The 20364-nt window shown below is 37.8% G+C and overlaps 1 protein-coding gene across 1 annotated transcript in view; it reads right to left on the reverse strand.

Moving 5' to 3' along the window:
- The window catches only part of PKHD1 (PKHD1 ciliary IPT domain containing fibrocystin/polyductin), a 467099-nt gene that overhangs the window by 200540 nt on the left and 246195 nt on the right, over window positions 1–20364 (reverse strand). The window contains exon 51 of the mRNA XM_008958657.5: window positions 15118–15246. Coding sequence (XP_008956905.4) covers window positions 15118–15246 — 129 coding nt within the window. The remainder of the gene's footprint in view (window positions 1–15117; window positions 15247–20364) is intronic.

Below are 20364 nucleotides of genomic sequence, written 5' to 3' on the forward strand. Positions count from 1 at the left end.
AGAAAAATTAAAGCCTGCTGATTTTGAAAATTGGGTTTCTCAGGTTTCTGTAAAGGTTAACTTATTTCCAACAAAATAAGAAAAAAACAAGATTATTTCAGATTCATAGTCTAGCCTTAGCTCTGGTTCCTGAAGTAAAATTTCTCACTTCATATTTTGCCACTTGGTTGTTAAATCTTTTGTAAAACCATATACATATATGATCTTGTATAGCATACATAGCACATATTTTACTAACATGTCTTTAAAAAAGGATGCTTGCCATAGTAAATAAACAGTAATATGATATTAAAACTCAAGTAAGTGCCAAATATTCCTTTTCTGGAAGGGTAAAATTTTAACCATATATTCCCAATATGATTTACTTTCTCATAAATGTATTAATAAATTGCTAATTACACATATGTACTGCAATACTAATGTAATAAATATTATCTACATAATAAAACATAGAAAAAGAAAATTTTCAAGGAATAGAATAAAAATAAGGAAAAATAAAGATTTTGACATTTTCTATTTGTTCTTCAGTAAGTCATCATTCAAACCTATGTTGGAAGCCCCCTACTTACTTAGACAGCTAAGACAGATCTACACCCCCATGCTTCTGTGCAATTGCATGTAGATGTCTGTACACCTTTCATTAAACCAAATCAACTAAAGGAAGAGGAAAAGAGATAAGGAGAGTGGTGAGGTAACACACCTGTGGTGGGCTTTGTAGCCAATAAGAAGCTGAGGCAATAGAGCTGGATGGGAGAATACACCTGTTAAATGAAGTTTAGCCTGAAGCTGCCTCCTTACATATTTTAAGTCTGGCTTAAAGGCTTCTCTGCATATAGTGAATTGTAACCTAACTAGATATGTAAACAGACTGTAACCTACTCTTGCGCCAATCACAGAGTTTCAGCCAGTCAAAGGCGACCAACTGATCAAACTGTGCAAAAAAGGCAAATGCTAAGCTGTAACCAATCTGGCCATTTCTGTACCTCATTCCTATTTTCTGTATATCACTTTACTTTTTCTGTCCACAAATCCTCTGCCACATGGCTGCACGAGAGCCTCTTTGAGCCTACTGTGGCTCAGGAGGCTGCCCAATTTGCAAACGGTTCTTTGCTCAATTAAACTCTGTTAAATTTAATTTGTCTAAGGTTTTTCTTTGAAAATACCCTTCCCTCCACTCCCTGGGGTCAATGTGAGGGTGAAGGAAAACACAAATTATGAACCAAGCTCTTGACCCTCTTTGTAGTACATGAAAAGCAACCTGGGGTGAAGGCAGGGATAGATACAGGACGTTTTATCTGAGGAGCAAGAGAGAGTCATGGGGCTTCCAGGATAGCCTTGGCCCCAGAAGTTCTTTCCCATATTACCAGAACTCTGGGATCTTAGGGACAGATTTGTTTTTTGAGGGGTTTTTTTTTTCCCATTTTTCTCTAGGAGCATTTAGAAGTCAGCAATTTGGGAACCACTCTACATAAGGTATGTGCCTCTATTTCCTTACTACAGGTGATCTTGCTAAATGTAAACCCTATTCACAAAATGTGTGTCATCATAGGATCTTGCCCACTTCTCTTTTCCGCAGGATTTAGTAAGAAAAAAAAATGCTATTGTGGTGAAGATTGGAATTATCAATACCTCAACCTATGGGAGGAAACTCTGCTGTAGACACCCATCCCCCTAGATTTCTCAAGAAGAAGGAGCTGCCACACACTACTTCCTGCCCTATGATATACTGAGGGGAGAGGGAAGGGGACTGGTGTGTCAGTTTCAGAGTTTTGATTCAGGACTACAGCCGTGTCCCCAGAGCAAACACCCCAAGGCATTCAGCCTCACTATGCCAACAGCAATCATTCCTGCTGATCCAACACACGTTCACTGATTATGAATGAATGAGAGCGGCTGGGATTTAATCAGCACCTATTCAATCCACCATGCCTCCATCCATTCATTCACTCACTCGCTCACTCCTCTAACAAATAAACAAAGAACTTCTACTCTTCTGGAGCTTCCCTGGACACAGGAAGCACAAAGATGAGAAGGCCCCATTGGTGCCAATAACATTCTGGAAGACAGCAGAGAAGTGCCTGCCATTTGCACTGCTGACCACAGCCCAGACAGCCTGGGCACAGTGCAGAACATTCACCACCTCCGTGCGTGGGCTGTACAGACACCATCTCTCCACACACTACTACTGCCTGAAAAATGCAGTCAGATGGGTTGTCATTAAGCCTGACAAAAACCCAGCACCATCTAGGTAAGAGCAATGCTTTTTATCCAGACACTAAATTGCAATCAGGTTACGTTATCATGTAAATAAAGAGGCAAACAGATGGTTTCAAACGAGATCCAGGGCTTTCAGAGCATTGCCGATGTTACAAATGAAGAAAAGCAAGGACAAGCCACTAGACGCAGAGCGGGCCCCGGAGTGCACAGCAGCCCAACAAACAGAATCCTGGCCTGGATAATGCAGCCAAAACAAAAGGCAGTCACTTACTGCTTGCAATTGTTTGTTAATCAAATACCACTAATTTCCAAATCTGGGGAAATGCTCTGAGAAACATATATTCATACTTTTTCCATAAAATATATTTTGCAACGGTGTCATCTGTGTATATCACCATGACCCTTAATAACACAGCTTTGAAAGGCTCTGTTTTATTTCCTCCCACATGTTTAAATAGGAACAGTGTAATGAACTAGACAGACTCAAGGAATCCAGAGGCCTAGATTTGACTCTACTGTCTCTGTTATCTCTGAGCTCTTTCTTGGGCATGCCCTCTTGCGATCATTTCCCTCAACTGTAAAATGTGAAAACAAAAAATGTGGCCGAGGCCATTAGCTGCTTCCCAGTATTTATTTTATCCTCCCTTAGTAATAAGAACTCCAATTTTTAGCTGAATAGTTTGTCACCTAGCCAAAAGACTACATTTCCCAGCTTCCTTTCCAGGTAGAAGTGGCCATGTGGCTAAGTTTACACTATTAAGATGTAAACAGAAGTGTCATGTGAGAAATAAAAGAAGAATCCTTTCTCCTTTCTGCTGCCTGGAATGCAGCTGCAATGGCTGGTGCTCCAGCATTTGATGGACCACCGAGTGACTTTGGAAATAGAAAAAACACTGGAGGACAAAAAGGTAGAAGGGGTCCAAGTCCCTGACACCATGGAACAGATTTTTATGTAAGAGAGATGTAAACTGACATATCTATCAACCTCGTACCATAATAACAATTTTTAATAAAAAAAATAATTTTCAGGGTTTTTTTATTCACAGAAGACTTAATCTTCCTAATACCTGGATACCCAAACCCCTAATTCTTAATACCTGGACACCAAAACTCCCAGAATGGTCGTGAGTGTTAAACTAGGTGTGAGAACTCTTTGTACTCAAAATGTTTCCCTGAATCCTCAGCATGATAAGCTGCTCTGTGAATAAAAGTGTTACATGATCAAACATGCTGGAGAACAGCTTGTACTATATCTCCCTCCGAAAGTTATACAACCCATATTGTCATATAAAAGGATTTGAAAAGACCAGAAACAAAAAAAAGTATTTATCTGTGCTTAGTCCAAAATTTTTCAAATTTGTTTGACTTACTTTTTTTTCCATGTGATGCTTACAGGGAGCTAGTTTCAGAGGAAACACTTTGAGAAATCCTGGGTAAATTTCTTACCAGTAATAGCTAATATCTAAATTGTTGCTTTTAGCCTTCAAATATGAATTGTAATTGAATTTACTTCTATGCCAGTCCAGGTCCAGGTCTTACAGTATATGCTTTCATTACTCTCTGAATGTTTCCTATAGCACATTTGCTAGTCGTATTCATTTTTAACTACATGCAATTACATTTCTATCTCCCCAGCTAGGCAGTATGTTCCAGGTGGGTCTCAGAACTATTTTGCTCATCATTTTATCTCCAACATGAGGCAAAGTGGCACATAATAAGTTATGCACCCAGTAAATAGTTGCTGAATAAATGCATGATTTCTGAACTCTGTTTTCGTATCACACATTATGCAAAGAGCAGTGATGGAGTAAATGTAAATCAATTTTGGCTTTGCGAGGGGTTTTAATCCTTTTCGCTCTCTTGGATGGCATTTGGACCGTTAGCTCCACCAGTGCCTATGTATATACTCTTAATGAACTGAACATTAGAATGTCCCTTCTAAGTATCATTATTTAGTAAACATAAGAAATGCTGAGTAACATTGACCTAAAAATAAAATAGGAGATTTTTAATGTACTTGCAGATAAAGAAAATATCAGAGTTCTCACCAAGACCCATTACTGGGTTCAACTGGTCTGGATATCCAAGATAGATCACTTACATAGCTGGAAGCTGAGATTGGCTCTTGGCTACAGCTTATCTCCATCTGGGGCTGCCAAGCAGTGCACAAAAATGACCTTTCCATATGATTTGCATTCCCATAGCCTAAGGGATGTGTTCCAAAAGGAAACACCCCAATGGCAAATGAGACTCCTAGGCAAAAGGATCTTCTAATGCAGGGTTCTTGTGACCTAGCCTTCAAAATCCCAGAACATTATTCTATTAATACAGTCTGTCAGTCCATCTAGTCACAAAGGCCAGCACAGATTCCAGGGGAGGGCAGGAAGCTCTATGTCCCTATAGAAGGAGCAGCAAGCATTTATAGGAAGGAACAAAATTTATGGTAGCCCTTTTTGGAGAATTTCTGCAATAATGACATTGAAACTACGATACCTATTAGAACCAGTGCTAGGTACTGTTACTCAACCTTCTAACAGAGGAGCATATTATATCACATTTTATTTTAATATTTTGATAACCATATCAATATAACTGATTTCTTTTATAATCCTACTTTATTTTATGTATCAAAAAAATTATTTAGAGAATGGGTCTAGGCTTTACCAGACTGCCAAAGGGATCTAGGACATATAAAATGTTAAGAACCCTTGAGCTGCTTAATAGTGTGGTAACCTAAGGGTCAGCAATGAGCCAACTATGCCATTCCTGCCCCTGCTGGCCTGCCTGTACCTACAAAGACCTTGTCACTTCAGCAAAGTTCTTATCTCTAAACCTCTGTACATGAGGAAACTCCAAAAGCTCCCTCAAGGGAGTATAATCAACTCAAGAAATAGCAACTGTACCTAAACCAATGATTGGGAAATCATGAATTATTTAATTTTACATTTCAAAAATATCTGCATGGAAAACAGACCATAAAGAGAAAAAAAGTAATTCAATGAGAACACGTGAAAAAAGCCCTGCTCTGCATTAAAAACTCCCACGGGCAGCTGCTCCTTGCTTGGCTTGTACTTCCCAACCCCAACCAGGGGTGTAAAATACATATGCAATCACTCAGTTTCCCTTCTTTTGTAAGAAAGGCCTTGGTAACACTCCTCAAAGAATATTAATTCCATGAGACAAAGTTCTTAGGGCAATAAAACTAGGTAGAATATGTTTATGCATTTTAATCAGGGGAAATTTTTATTAACCCTCAGCAAACTTGTTGCAGTGCAAATCATAGAATATGGGGTTGGCACAAACTTTAATGGTGATTTCTTAGTAGGGTGACCCAATCATTCTGGTTTGCCTCAGACTTTCCAGGTTTTATCACTGAAAGTCCTATGTCCCAGGAAACACCCTCAGTCCTGGATAAACCGGGGTAACAGGTCATTCTCTTTACCAATGATTTTAAAGACATTAGTTCCTGATATTTATGTCTCCAAATAAATATTAAAACCTATGGATGCCACTGTCAGTATTCCAGAACTGAAAGGAATTAACCAATTAGCTCTGATAGAGTAATGTTGCCTGTTTTAAATAACATGGACTTCAATTCTTACCTCCAGAATTGAACTCATTCTAAGAGTTATACATAATCTCCTAAATTTTAAAACAAAATATATTTTGTATTGTGTTGTGTTTTTGTAATACTCTACTTTTAGGAAATGACAGGGATTCAGTGATTTCATTTTTTGTTTGTTTGTTTGTTTGTTTTTTGAGACGGAGTCTCGCTCTGTCACCCAGGCTGAAGCGCTCTACCTCCTGGGTTCAAGTGATTCTCATGCCTCAGCCTCCCAAGTAGCTGGGATTACAGGCACACACCACCACACCAGGCTAATTTTTGTATTTTTAGTAGAGACAGGGTTTCACCATGTTGGCCAGGCTGGTCTCAAACTCCTGACCTCAAGTGATCCGCCTGCCTCGGACTCCCAAAGTGCTGGGATTACAGGCGTGAGCCACTCCACCTGGCTGACAGTAATTTCTTAAATGACATAACCTATTCTATTTTCCAAATCAAGCTGATTGAGCTATACACATTAACCAGTGTGGTGGGACTGAACCTATTACCTGAGCCTATTAATTTAGAACACTGGGCAGTATTGTAACCAGAAAGTGACCAGGGACAACCTGGCTGCCACCTTAAAAGTCTGCTCATGGGCAGTAATGGTTTTTAATTTTAACAAAGATATGGGTATCCTTGAAGACACTGATACAATCCAGATGTGTGAAACTATAAAACAAGCAAGAGATGTTACATTAGATTTTGCATTTAATTAGTGGGAGCCTGCACAGAGGATATAGTTTATTCTCAAGCAATTTCCAAATTACCATCCTCCTTGTCCCCCTTGGAAAATTTACTGTTAACCACCTCCATCATCTTGGTATTGCTCCTTTCCTACCTTGCCTTCTGCTGTCCTGGTTCTAATTTCATGACTACTCGTTCTATGATATCTCTTCCTGCAACTTAAATTAGCATTGTCCTAAGATGCTGACTTCTACCCAATCCTTATATCTCTCTGCAATAGCTCTCATATGAGTCCTAACCCCCATTCAATACTCAAGGCTTCCTTAGTCAATTCTTCTGAGAATTACCAAATTGCAATCCAGATTCTCAATTGGCCTTCCTTTCAATCTTCTGGTCCACATTTCCCGTTACCGTCTAGGCATCTGCACATGAACCTGAGCATATGACTATAATGGAATTTATTGTCCGCCCTGCTAAACCTACTCCTTTACATGCATCCTCTATTTCCATTGATGGTACCCCTAGGCATTCACCTGTGTGCAAAAGTTCTGGTCATCTTCTCAGCTCATTTTTCTTTATGTTTTTACAATCGATAAATTGTTAAGCCCTATCAATTCTGCTTTCCCATCAAGTTTATGATACTTATTATATTTTTCCATAGCAGCCATCATTGCATTTACTGCTACTATATAGCTTGTAATTTGTATTGTTAAGGCCAAAGTATACTTGAAATCCTGGGGAAAGTAATGCATAGTTTCTTTAAGAAATAGTTGTAAACTGCTGCTGAAAGTTTGTACAGGTTAAGTAAGAGAAAGAAGTTGCTATAGCAGCAAAAAAAAAAAAAAATTATACCTATTGCAACTAAAGGAAAGCATCATAGGTGTTTTACAGGAATACCTGCTAGAATCCTCTCAGGCTACAACAGAAGGTGCCCAATACGGTCACACCTCTGGGAGACTGAGGTGGAGTATTTGAAATCATAAAAGTAGTTATTCTCTAGATGGGAGCACGTACCAAAATAAAACCCGAGTCTCTTATATACTTCATGCTTGCCAATTACCGCCACCCCATGATCTTTACATCCTGGGGACGTGTGCCCCTCCTAGAAAATTACTATGATCCATGATGCTAATGCTAATGGACCATGACAATGAGTGTGTTTCTCAGGTGAGTGAAAACAAGAAAAGGTTTGTAAAAGCCCTCTATTAGAGTAAAACTCGAATTAGTTCCAGCAAGTTAGCAAGCCATAAAGAGTGTCAAGGCCTACCTGACTTTGGATCCCAAGAGTAGACCCTAAGTGAGTTCTAATTAGCCAGAAACAAATGCCATGACTGATTCAAGCAGACATGGACAAATTAAGATTAGAAAAAGAATCTCAACCTATTTCAATACATTTATATTTTTATGTTTATTCTGTCACAGGGAAAAATGCACTGCTATTTTAATCGAAATTTCATTTTTATGAAGAAAAGCATATATAGTTGAGGGAAAAATTCTTTTTAATTCCCACTCCTAATTGTCCACCCTGGCAAAAGCACTGTGTCACAGATCTTGGTTAGAAAGTTTAGGGGACTGCTGCTACTCATTTGGGAGCATCCGTTTGAATCATGGTCATTGCAACTAGAAGGAACTCCCTAGCCTCAAAGTGTTTTGTCTCAAAATTCAATCCTATTTTAGGAACAAAACAAATAAATCAATAGTAGTCCCTTTAATAAATTTTAGGGGTCAACTTAAAACACTGGGTTGAAGCATAGGGACTAAAATTTCACTCAGCTTTGGTATAAAACATCATATAAGTTTGGGCAATAATCTTAACATATGTCATAGCATTTTACAATTTATAAAACACATTATTATTTAGATTATTATTAGTTGGATTAGAAAGCCACTACATTTCCTGCCAAATCAACAATTCTATGTGTCTATAATTTACATATATATTAATATTTATAAGTAAATCCACCTCAAAAGAAAACAAATAAATTACTAGGTAATCAGTTCATCAAGGGACTCCACATAGCAAAGCACTTTATACTTAGACTGCTTTAAATTGTAAGTTTCTATAGTATATTTTTAAATGATTTGATATATGAAAAGTTTATTTACATTCATCATTTCAAAGATAAACTGCTTGGGGATGTTGGTGAGAACACCTGCTCTGTGGAGTCTGAAATCCTGGTTCTTCCTTCTAGTGGTGAGGACACGACTTTGACATCCTTAAAGCAAGGTTCACTAAGGTCTATGATTCTCTCTAAGAAATTGCCTAAAAGGAAGGAGAAATAGACAGTTTCCAAAGATCCTTTCATCTTTGACTTCAGGTTTTCTTTTTATTTATTTTTATTGGAAAATAATATTGATTAACGTTTTTAGGTCAAAAGTAGCTTAAAGAACAGCTTTTCCATTCACTTTCTAAAGAAGGTCAAAGGAAAGTTCAACTGTTGTCTCCCTGGATCTTTAATGTCTACCCTGAAAGAAAATGCTCAAAATATGTTTCCTTCATGTCTTTCTTCATCCCACCATATCCCTCTCTTCTAAGAAGAGGCTCTGGTCACACATGTAAAGATTTGACCTCAAGTTGCAGTTCAACAACTATTGTCCATTCCCACTGCAAAGTGAGCATTTCCAAACTGGGGGCCCAATTATGTTTGGAGAGTTGACAAATACCACTTTCAGGCAGAGAAGAGGTGGTGTAATTAACACTAAGCATTATAGGTAAAAATAAAATAAAATAAAGAAACTAAAACCCTTTGAATAGTCTGTCTCCTGGTGTTCTGTAATTTCTTATTCATGCAAGCCAACAGAGTCTAAATAAAGTCTGTCCAGACAGGGAAGACAGCACAAATTTAGCAGGCTCTAAAGCACTTTTTGAATTAAGTCAGGTACATCTGCTTTTAATTACATACATGCATATATGCTTACACACATAAACACATATACAGAGGTAGATTAAAGACAGCTGCAAATTCTTAGCTATTCCTCCCATTGAGAGGTGGAACCTAATTCTTCTCTCCTAAATCTAGGCTGACCTCAGGACCTTGCTTGACCAAGAAGTTTATGGCCATGATATTCTGAGCTTGCCAGAGCCAGCTTAGAAGGCATGTGGCTTCCACACAGGTCTCTTGGACCACTTACTTTTGGAACACCTTTCTTAGGCTATTCTTTCTTGGAATCCAGCCATCATGCTGTGAGGAAGCCCAAGCAGCCCCATAATAAACCCATGAGGAGAGGAACTGAGGCCTCTTAGTTGATTATCCTAAGCTCCCAGCCAATAACCAGCATCAAGGCCCAGCCATATGAATGACCCACGTTAAAGGCATCTAAAGGCAGCCAAGGTGAGCCTTTCAATGACCACAGTCCAGCCACTATCTAACTATAATGCATGGAAGAACCCAAATTAGAACACCTCGGCCTCGCCCTTCCCCATAAAATTGTAAGCAAAATAAAATGTGTGTTTTATGCTGTTAGGTTTCTGGGTGGTTTGCCAGGTAATGATACAGTTTCAGAACACCCACTCCACTTGTCACCATTCTGATGCCACACATTACAAAAAGGACCCCAGTAGCTGAATCCCAAATTTCTTCCCTTCCCACTTGCTAATCCAGAATAAGTGGGGTGGTGGGCTTTACTGCTTTTATGTCCCATCCAAAAGGTACAAGACCAAAATTTGAGAACTACACAAGCTATAGAAACATCACCAACATTTGTTTGGTTTCTAATTGGTGTTGTAGACCTACATCTCTGCTATAATTCAGTATGAAATACTGAATTACATATAATCTCAGATAAGAAAAAGGTGAATGAAGTCAATAGTTTTATAATCACAAGATTTCATAGAAGTTCCTCCCCTCAAAAATTACTTTCTGATTTATGATCATCTTGCTTCATATCACCAACCTATTATGATGTTTTGCAATTTAACAAGGAGGTGCATTACATATTGCCATCTTTGAACATCACATGACTTTGATAAGCTTCTCTGGCATTTAAGGTACTGAATATTAAAAATCAGAACAAACAGAAGAGCTATTATAAAAGAAAAACAGTACTCTCCCATTCATGTCTTCAAATAAGGACAGTTCAAAGTAATATACAAAATGTAACAGTGAATTCTACCACACACATAAACACACAAAGATGCTGGAGGCTACATGGTATCATATTTGCACCCTTCAAAACAGAATCCTGAGAAAGCACTGGAGGCATCTTACACAAATCCATTCTGGTCAGTTTAGAACAAGGCATAGAGCAGAAACTAGAGGGATCTTTTGCCATTTGACCAGCTATTCTTTATGAAGGTTTGAGATTTGCTTAGTAAGGCAGAACTTGTTCCTACTACTTAAGAAGTTGAGAATGCATTCAGACCAATTTTTCCAATATTTAGAAAGCAAAGACAGTCAGATACACTTACTTGTTGAAGCAAAGTTATCATGAACTTAAACTACAAGAGCAAATTCTTAATGATTACCTCAGCTTACTCCATATAATACCACAGAGAAGAATTTACAGTTCTTTCAAAATCCAATGTCCATAAAGATAGAACGCCTTGAAGGAAAATGGTACCATACTTAAGATAGTGATATCTTTTATTAGTACAGTAAAGTCCTATTTTTATGGAATAGGATGGGTCTGAGGTCATTCCATAAAATTGATTTCCCAGAAAATGGAAATAGGCAATTTACCCTAAGAATTTTATTGAAAAATTATGCTATTCTATTTGAATAATGATGGGAATGTTCTACACGTTTCCTTTATTAATGAATTAAAATACACAAAACACCATAAAATTATATTAGAGGTTCAAAAGTATCACTTAAATCTTTTTTACCTGTCACTTTCATTTTGTAAAATCAGCAGTTCCATTAAAATCGTATTATGTAAAAATGGGTTTTTACTGTAATAATAGTTATTACCTATTTAGCTCCCAAGGATGTTGTGAAAATTAAATAATAAGCCATTGGAAAGCAAATACAAAGTGTTGCTAATACCAGAGGCCAAGAGGGGCAGCCAGATGGGAAAATGAAGGAAAAGAGCACCTGATACATTACAAATCACAGCTTTCATCTGTAATTCCATTACCGCCAAAACTCTATGCGTTGGTCATGTGCACTGATGTTATCTCATTTCATCTTTCTTAACATTATATTAATTATAGCCCTAATGTTATAAATAAAGGTCAGAAAGGTTTACAGCTTGTCCAATGTCACATCGTTGTAAATGTCAGAAGCCAAATGTGAACCCCAGGTTTATCCTAGTCGACAGCTCATCCTATATCCTGAAGGATCCCCAATATACCCTTGTGTCTCATAACTGCCCCTCTAATTCTTACCTCATCTTTCAAAATTCACTTCAAATGCCTCTTCCTCCATGAAGCCACCTTTACCCCAGAGACACTATGATTCTAAACACATTAAGTATTTATTATGGCTATTTGTTGTATTATTGTGCATTATGTGTTTTATTAACCCAGCAAAATCCCTGGCTGGTCACAGTTGTATGGAACTTGACTTTGGGTTCCCAGATCATGAGCGCCTGGAACTGTGCCTTGAACACAGTGAATGTTTGGTAAATATTTGCTAAACTGAACTGGAAAGGGGTGTTCATTTGAATTACAACTACATTTGCTACCAGATGCAAAGCAAATGCTTTTACTAATGGTTCATTGCATTAGAATGGTTCTAATGCAATGGTTCATTGCATTGCATACCTCTTTGGGAAATATCTCCAGTTTTTCCAAGCATGTGTGATAAGATTAAATACCTCAAGCAGTGTATCTGACATACAGGAGATACTCAACAAATAATAGTTTTTTATTTTATTTTTGTTTTATTTCAAGTTAAGGAAAGAATGCGGATGGTAAGAGAAGAATGTGGAGGGGCATAAATTCAGTATAATATATAGTCTAATTTGGAGATATAAGAGCAGGTATTGATGGTAAGTTTTTTTGAAAAAAGAAAGATACAATGAAGAGTTAGAACTCTTGATTTAAATTCTCTGATTTCCTGCCAAGCTTCTTTACTTACTGGCTGGGTAAAACTTGAGCAAGTTACCCTCTCTGCATCCCAGATTTTTCATCTGTAAAAACAGAGATAATAACAGAATCCACTTATAGAGCGGTTGTGAGAATTATATGAAAAAAAAAAATCCTTGTAAAATACTTAGTATGGTGCATGTCACACACCAAGCACTCAAGTTATAGTTGCTACTATCACCATCATTACTATCATCATAAAAATCATTTCATAATTCTTAGGAATCTATTCAAAGGAGAAGACATTTTTTTCCACAGACTGTAAAATCCTATAGTGGTATGTGTCAATGCTGTCAAACCCAAAGATTTATTTCTGCTATTGAATTATGGATGGGAGCAATGAGTTCATGCACTTCATCCAAATGATGCTTACTGAACGTCTACTTTGCGCCAGAGTCAGGTGGACAAATTTATTTGATTTAAAGAAGGCTAGGAATGAAAGAAACAAGGGGAGCCAGGAAAAGGTGGAGAGTTCAGAGAGAGACAAAACCACAAGCAGAAAACAAAGGTAGATTCAATCCAGAGACCCATCAGAGGTCAAAATATCAGCCTGTCAAAAATCAGAAGGGAAGAGTAAGGCCAAGCAGCTCCTGCATAAGACCCCAATCCAAATGGCACAATGAATTCAATTGCTCATCAATCACAGATCATTTGTTGGAGATAGAAGAGGGGTTATTAGACAACAGGAGAGGGACAATGAGCAAGGATTTTATTTTTTATATATTACACACCTGTTTTTCACTCACCTGTCTTTTCATGTGAAGGCTAGAAATAATGAAAAATAACTGTATGTTTTAAAATTCTTAACTTTTCTGATTATCACAATAACATTGAAAGGCCAACTGGAAAGTCCTTTCTACATCCAATGCCTGTGCCCCACCTCCTTTCCCCCACCCAGCATTGATTTGTGCTATTTAAGAGCAGCTTCACAGAGAATTCAGGCCCATCCTATGATCTTATGAGCTGACCATAGACAAAGGAATGAAGAATAGTGGAGAAAGCCAGGGATCCCGGGACCCAGGGCACACAGTGGACACAGTCAACTGCGGTGCCAAGCAAGATGGCCAAGATTGCTCTTGCTCGGCATAAAAACCCCACAGGATACTAAAAGCTTGGCAACCTTCAAAAGCTTCTCTTGCTTCCTGCATGGGGTGGGGGAAGCAGCTTGCTTAGTGGGAAAAACCATAGCTCAGGGTGAATCCGCTGGCTAGATTCATCAAAGAAATGGCTGAGACAGAACAGATTTTTCCTTTTCATATAGGAATGACTCACGAGCTTGTTTATTCAAAAAGTTACATCCTCCATCAAAGAGAGGTGGTTTACTGGAAAGCGGGATGATAATAATAATTGACGTTTGTACTGGTCAGCCCACTCACACCTGTCCCTCGTGTCTCTGGGCACAGTCACACAAACACACCACCAATGATAAGAAGGTGGCCAGTATATCTTCTTTCATTCTTCCTTCGTTCTGCCACACAAATAAAGCAAACAATACAGTGACCCTCCTTTATTTTACTCGTAGTCATTTTAGAAAGGGAATGTGCGTTATTGGTTCAAGATGAGGACTGGAAGAAAGACTGCTTGGGTTCAAATTTTGACTCTGCAAATTGCAAACCGTGGGACCCTGAACAAGTGACTTAATTGTTCTGGGCCTCTGTTTCTCTGTCTGTAAAAATGGGGATAATAATATTACTTATTTCATAAGGTTATTGTGAGGATTAAATTAGTTGGTACATGGAAAACAGTTCCCGGCACATTGTTAGTTCTCAGTAAATGTTTGACATTATCATTATTATTACTTCACAGATGGTTAAATGTTCTTCCATTACGGATCTTCTTTTATTCACTATTATCTTAAGAGGTTCAAATTAAACCATAAATGTAATTAGGTCTTTGGGGGAAAATATAATTGTCCTATGAAAAACATTTTCTTCTCAGGCTAGGGAGATATTCTGGAACTTTTGAAAACTCTCTTTTAAATAAGAAGAATTTTATAAGTATGGCTGTGTGTTTCTGTATATCTAAGGAATCATCTTTTTCATAACATGTGTATACTGGAAGATAGGTCTAGACAAACAGATGAATAGATACATAGATAGGTATTTTTCTATTTTATTAACCTACTTCTCGGCAATTTTGAAAACTCATAGCAACTGAAGAGCTTGTCATTTTTCCTCAGTCCTGTATTTCAAAATTCCCAAAGGCAAACCATCAGAATGCATTAATAAATTGTTGTCTTCCATACCCTCTGTGTCTTTCAAACTTAAGGATACTAGAACCTGTAAATCCATTCTCTGACACATGAAGAAAATTAACCAGTTAGTGGATTATTTTAACTCCTTTCAGCATGACAATTACTTATTCCACTTTTAATGAAGATATGCTAGGTTAATTTGGGGGGGATTTCACTGGTCTATGAAATTGTTCTCCTACATTAACCACCCCAAAAAGAGGAAGAATGAAACAACCTAAGTGCCTACTTATTTCCAAACTCTTCACTGTGTTGTACAATATAAATGAAACATAATCAGATCTGGCTGGGTTCAGCCTGTCTGTGATTCATCTCTTGGGTTGTTTTACTCACTGGGTAAAATGAGAACGTCATCCCCAGGGCCTGGAATGGTATTGTTGTATCCTCCCCAGCCTTCTTCAACACCTTGCCATGTTTCAGGGAGGGACCATTTTAAAGCTGATTCAGGGGCAGAGGTAGAAGCTAGAAAATAAAAAAAAATTTTGAAAATCTAATCCATTGTGATAACTTCCAAATTCTATCCTTATTTTAGGATGCTAGTGGTATTTTCACCTCCCAAAGAAGCTGCCTATCAATATTTTATAAGTTTCTGTACAAATATTTATCAGTTAAAAAGCAAGTAATTATTCAATCCTTAGATTACCTTCACTTCTGAAAAAAATCCCACTTTTGTTATTATACATCTGTTTTGCCTTATAATAAATATGGCATGCTTATCATGAAATATTTAGAAAATGCAAATAAGAAAGGTAATAATTGCCCATAATCTCACTACCTTGCAATAACTATCTTTTATTTCTGTTTCCTTCCAGAATTTCTCAGAATTTTTACATAATTGAGATTATATCAAATCCTGTTCTTATTTTTTACACCCAGTTCTACTTTTGCTTAGCTTAGCCTATTTTCCTATGCATTTTATAATATTATTTAAATGCCTTGTAAACATAATTTTAGTGGCTACATATCATATTTTAAAAATCCATAATTAATTCCTAATGTCTGACATTGAGACTCTTTCTATTCTCTGTTTAATTGTAAATAATGCAGTGTTAACTGTCTCTATGCAAATTTCTCAATAACCCTGATTATCTTCTTCAAATACATTCCTCAATGGAATGACTGAGTCAAAGGTTATGTTCTTCCCACAGCTCTCCCTACACATTAAAGGCGGGGTAATAATCTAAAAACTTCTCAGGGTGGTAACTTACAGACAGATCATACCTTCCAACCAGTTTCTATTGATTCTGCCTTTGATCATCAAACGGCATTTTCTTTTCAACCATTCTGCTAGTATCTCATCGCATAATTGAAATGTAAATCTAATAATTTCCAATGGGGACTGTCCAATATCACATCACACACAACACCATGCTGAACCATATCTACTTGTTCTTTCCTGGGATGTGATTACTGGTACAGAGTTAGAAGGGCAGAGAGATTGTCTCAAAAGGGTAGAATGAAAAGGCCTCCTCTTTTGAGGGGAGGGAGGGAATCATGTCCATGATTTGCTAATTTTACAACATAAATAGTGAGCACCTTCTCTATTAGAACTGCCCTTAAAAAGTAGGGATACAAAAAGAAATAACATGTCACCCTTGCCTCCAAGGAGCTGATAGTGTTATATCAGTATTAGGAGGATAAAAACTCTACACAGGCACTGAGGGGAGTTCTTTTTAATGGTACCTGATCACGAAAGGAAGCAAGATTTTGCCAGGAGAAGCTTCCCGAGGGAAGTAGTAACTCAGCTGCATTTTAAAGCCTTAGAAGTTATTCAGGTAAAGGGGAGGTTGTGATGAGTGTATGACAAGAGGGTTGCACTGCAGACAGAAGGATGAGCATGAGCCGAGGCAAAAAATGGGAAGTCAAGTGGAGGAATGATAAGAAATGTGGTGTTGCTGAACCACAGAGCTAGAAGAGAGGTAAGTGACCAGGTTGGTAAAATAAACAGAGGCCAGAGTATGAAGGAAAACAAAGGTGGAGGGTCCAGAGACTTCCAGCACATTAAGACAGAAGTGGATGAATAGTTTGTGCCATAGGGCATTCAGGGTATCTCTGTGGTCTCCAGATGGAGCTATACAGCAAGCAGTGGAAAAATATGAATTGGAAAGATGGGAAGAGCTCTGAGCCCAGAGATGAATTTGGCATCATCGGCCTAGAAGCTGTATTTGAAACTCTGAGGGTGGTTGTAATAGCTCCAGAGGATTTCAAGGTGACAAGGGAAAATACCTGATGTCAGAAACACGAGGAACACTTAGTTATTTTTTCTACAAGACCCAATTCCTCAGTATTCATGGTTTAATTAGAGACCCAGGATAACCTAAAAGTATATAGATTGTGGTCAAGCAGAAACCATAGGCAACTTAATTAGTACAAAATATACCACACACCTTGGGAATAAGGCAATGTCTTGGAATAAGCGTCACTCAGTAAGAGGCTTTATAAATATTTCATAAACTTCAATACTGTAATATCTTTCTAAGTTTTTTCCCAATGTTGCCTGCTTCCCAACATTAGGCCCAAAATACTCAGCTGGGGGTAGAGTAAGGGGTATTTGTCAGGGTGACCTCTAGCTTGCCCCACAAAGCCCAGATAAAATGTCTCTGATGCCTCATTTCCAGTGATATTTCAAACAAGCAATGATTGTTCTCTAAAACCTCATGCCAAGCTTCAGGAATCTTTAGTTACTCCAATTTTATATCACAGATGATGGAAACAAACATTCTGTACTTTTTTCACCTTTACTCTTGCTTATAAGAGGGCTGACACAGTCTTTAGTTGGACAAATTAGGCCTTAAGGTAGCTATTCTAATGAAGGAATGTTATTATGCACAAATTTAATTATTCTATACCATCCTGCTTAAGATAAGAACACTAAGGGATAAGAAAACATGTTTCAGTCTCCTGTCAGAGTTATCAGATTTCTATACAACTAATATTAGGGTTCTATATGACTATTATTGACAATCAAATTTGTGGAGAGAAAAAGAAGCCTACAAGAGTTAAAGAAGCAGCAGTCAGAGATCTACTGGGAGAATCAGAAGAGAGGAAGGTCTTGGAATCCTAAGTAATACAGCATCTCCAGAGAGCACAAGTGACCTTGTTAATAGTAGAGCTCTGGTAAGAGAGAGAATTAGAAGTGACTGTTAAACTTAGCAATCAAGGCATGGGTGATCCAGATGACAGTGGTCCCAGTTGAGTGGTTGAGATAGAAACCATATTACAGTGGATTGAGGAATGCACTGGAGGTAAGGAAGGAAAGATGTTGGGTCAGACCATCCAAAAAGCTCATTGAGGAATGGACAGTCTTAAGAGTTGAGAACCACAGCCTTTGATCTGTCTTCTGAAGCTTTAGATAAATTAGACTAGTTTCAAAACTGGAGCCCATGAATTTTGGTCTGGACCAACATTCCTAATGAGGCCTCTCCTTGCTTCCCTGTACAAATTTGTCCCTCAACAAGCAGCTAAGATTTTAGGTAGTCTCGAGTCTAATATATGAGCCAAATGTTGGCCTCCACACCTTTGCTCTTCATCAACCCAGGTTTTCATGGCTCTGCATGAAGAGGAGGCTAGGCTTTTGAGAAGTTTGCAGGACAGCTGTCTGCTAAAGGAAAATTCAGTATCCACAAATTTGTTTTGTTTTTAAATGGGAGGCACTGAACAGAAGAAGCCAGTAAGGAAAGAAAGGTTAACTACACGAGACAATGAGTTGTTCGCTGATGGGGGAAAGTGTGGAAGATGCAGGAAGGGATGAGTTAACTTTGAACAAGACTAGGGCTGCCTGATTCTCAGAGATCAAAGAAAGGGACAAAAACTTAGGTCTGTGGGAAAATTTAGGAAAAGAATACCCGATGATCTGGATGTTCTTATATGACCATGGACAATATGTGCACTTAGTACGGGTACATATTACATACTCATATGGGTTAACACGTAGATAGATGGTTAACTCATTCAAACATTGGATTGACCCATTCAAAGAATGGAATGAATGAGTTAACACAGATAGATGTGTTAACTCATTCATTCATTCATTCTTAGTTTTGGCAAAAATGATATTGCAATAATTTTACTGTTTTACATAGAATTACTCATTAAACAAAATACATTACCATATTTAAATTTTGGCACTAGCACAGACACTACATACATGAGAATCAGGCAATGTCTTGAAAGTGTGTTATTTAAAATTTCTTCCTGATGAAGGATATTGTACTATATCTGTAACTCTTTGTGTTTTGAAATAGTTTTCTGTAACAAACTATATGAGGTAGGAAAACTGGCTAGATTTTAATATAACTCATAAGTTAATCTATGCTCAATAAGGCAATTTAAACACATTAGAGGCTACATTGTATAGCACAAGGAACACTGGGCTGAGTTGAGACATCTGAGTTCCTATCTAGGCTCATATGACTGACTACTGATATGACTAAGTTTAATATCTGGGCTTCACATCCCCATTTGTAAAATGAGGCAACTGGATAGGATAGCCTGCAAGGTCTCCACCTTTGTTAAAACCCACAACTCTATGAAGTATGGGCTTTCTATTTCTCAGCAGTTGTAATTGACAGTTGTAATGCAAGCATCTCCAGTTAAACTGACCCCTTCTAAAAAGCTCTGAACGCTCCTTCCAGAGAATCCTTAGTACAGAAATCATCATACTACATGCTGAGTGACATGCCACCCTGACTATAGATGGTTGAACCAAGAATGGCCATTCATAGATGGTCCAGTGTCCACAGAAGGGGGCCTGGCATGAGAGCTTCCCCAACAGGTGTGTCCTCTACAGAATAGGCACTGACACAGCAAATCAAATCTCTCCTTGGAGAATTTGAACATAGAAACTTTCAGAGAAGAGAGAACTATCCTTTTCCTTATAACAGTAATTTTTAAACAACTGTATTAATTGATTACTTGGTAGTTTGACTGACATCCCCAAGAGATCATAAGACCCCATAAAGTCAAAGTTCATTCCATCTTGCTCATCATGGTATCCCCCACACCTTGCATAAAAGGCACTCAATAAACAAGGCATTTTGAACCATCTAAAGGCAAAGAGAGATGAAGGACAAGGAACATAAAAAACAAAGTGTGGTGGCAGCTCAGAAAACATTCTGAAAACAATCTTGAATCACATTCTTCATAGTCCAATAAGCATGGAGTAGTAACCTTCAGGATTATCATTTTTAGTTTTAGTCCAGTCCTCTTACCTCATTTATCTATTAATTTAAATAGAGGAATTAGATCATTTTCTGATTAGCATGGGCTCTGCTCTGACATAGCACAAAAATGCCACTGAAAATTAAAAGAAATCTCTGCGTTTGAAAAGATTTATTCCTCTTGCAAATGTATAGTTAAATTGACTCAGAATAAACAAAAACAAACAATGAAATACATCAGAAGGTGCTTAGGAGACATTTAGTTTTTGAGAATTTGGCTTTTTGAGTTAGAAAGATTTCATAGAACCATCTGACTTTTGAGGAGGGTTTGTTTACCCTGATTTCCTGAAATTACCAGGAACAATTAAAGTTTAGAGATACCCTGAATTTTTCTTTCCATTTGGAGGGCGCCTAATAGCCC

Source organism: Pan paniscus, chromosome 5, assembly GCF_029289425.2.
Source record: "Pan paniscus chromosome 5, NHGRI_mPanPan1-v2.0_pri, whole genome shotgun sequence".
NCBI lineage: Eukaryota > Metazoa > Chordata > Mammalia > Primates > Hominidae > Pan > Pan paniscus.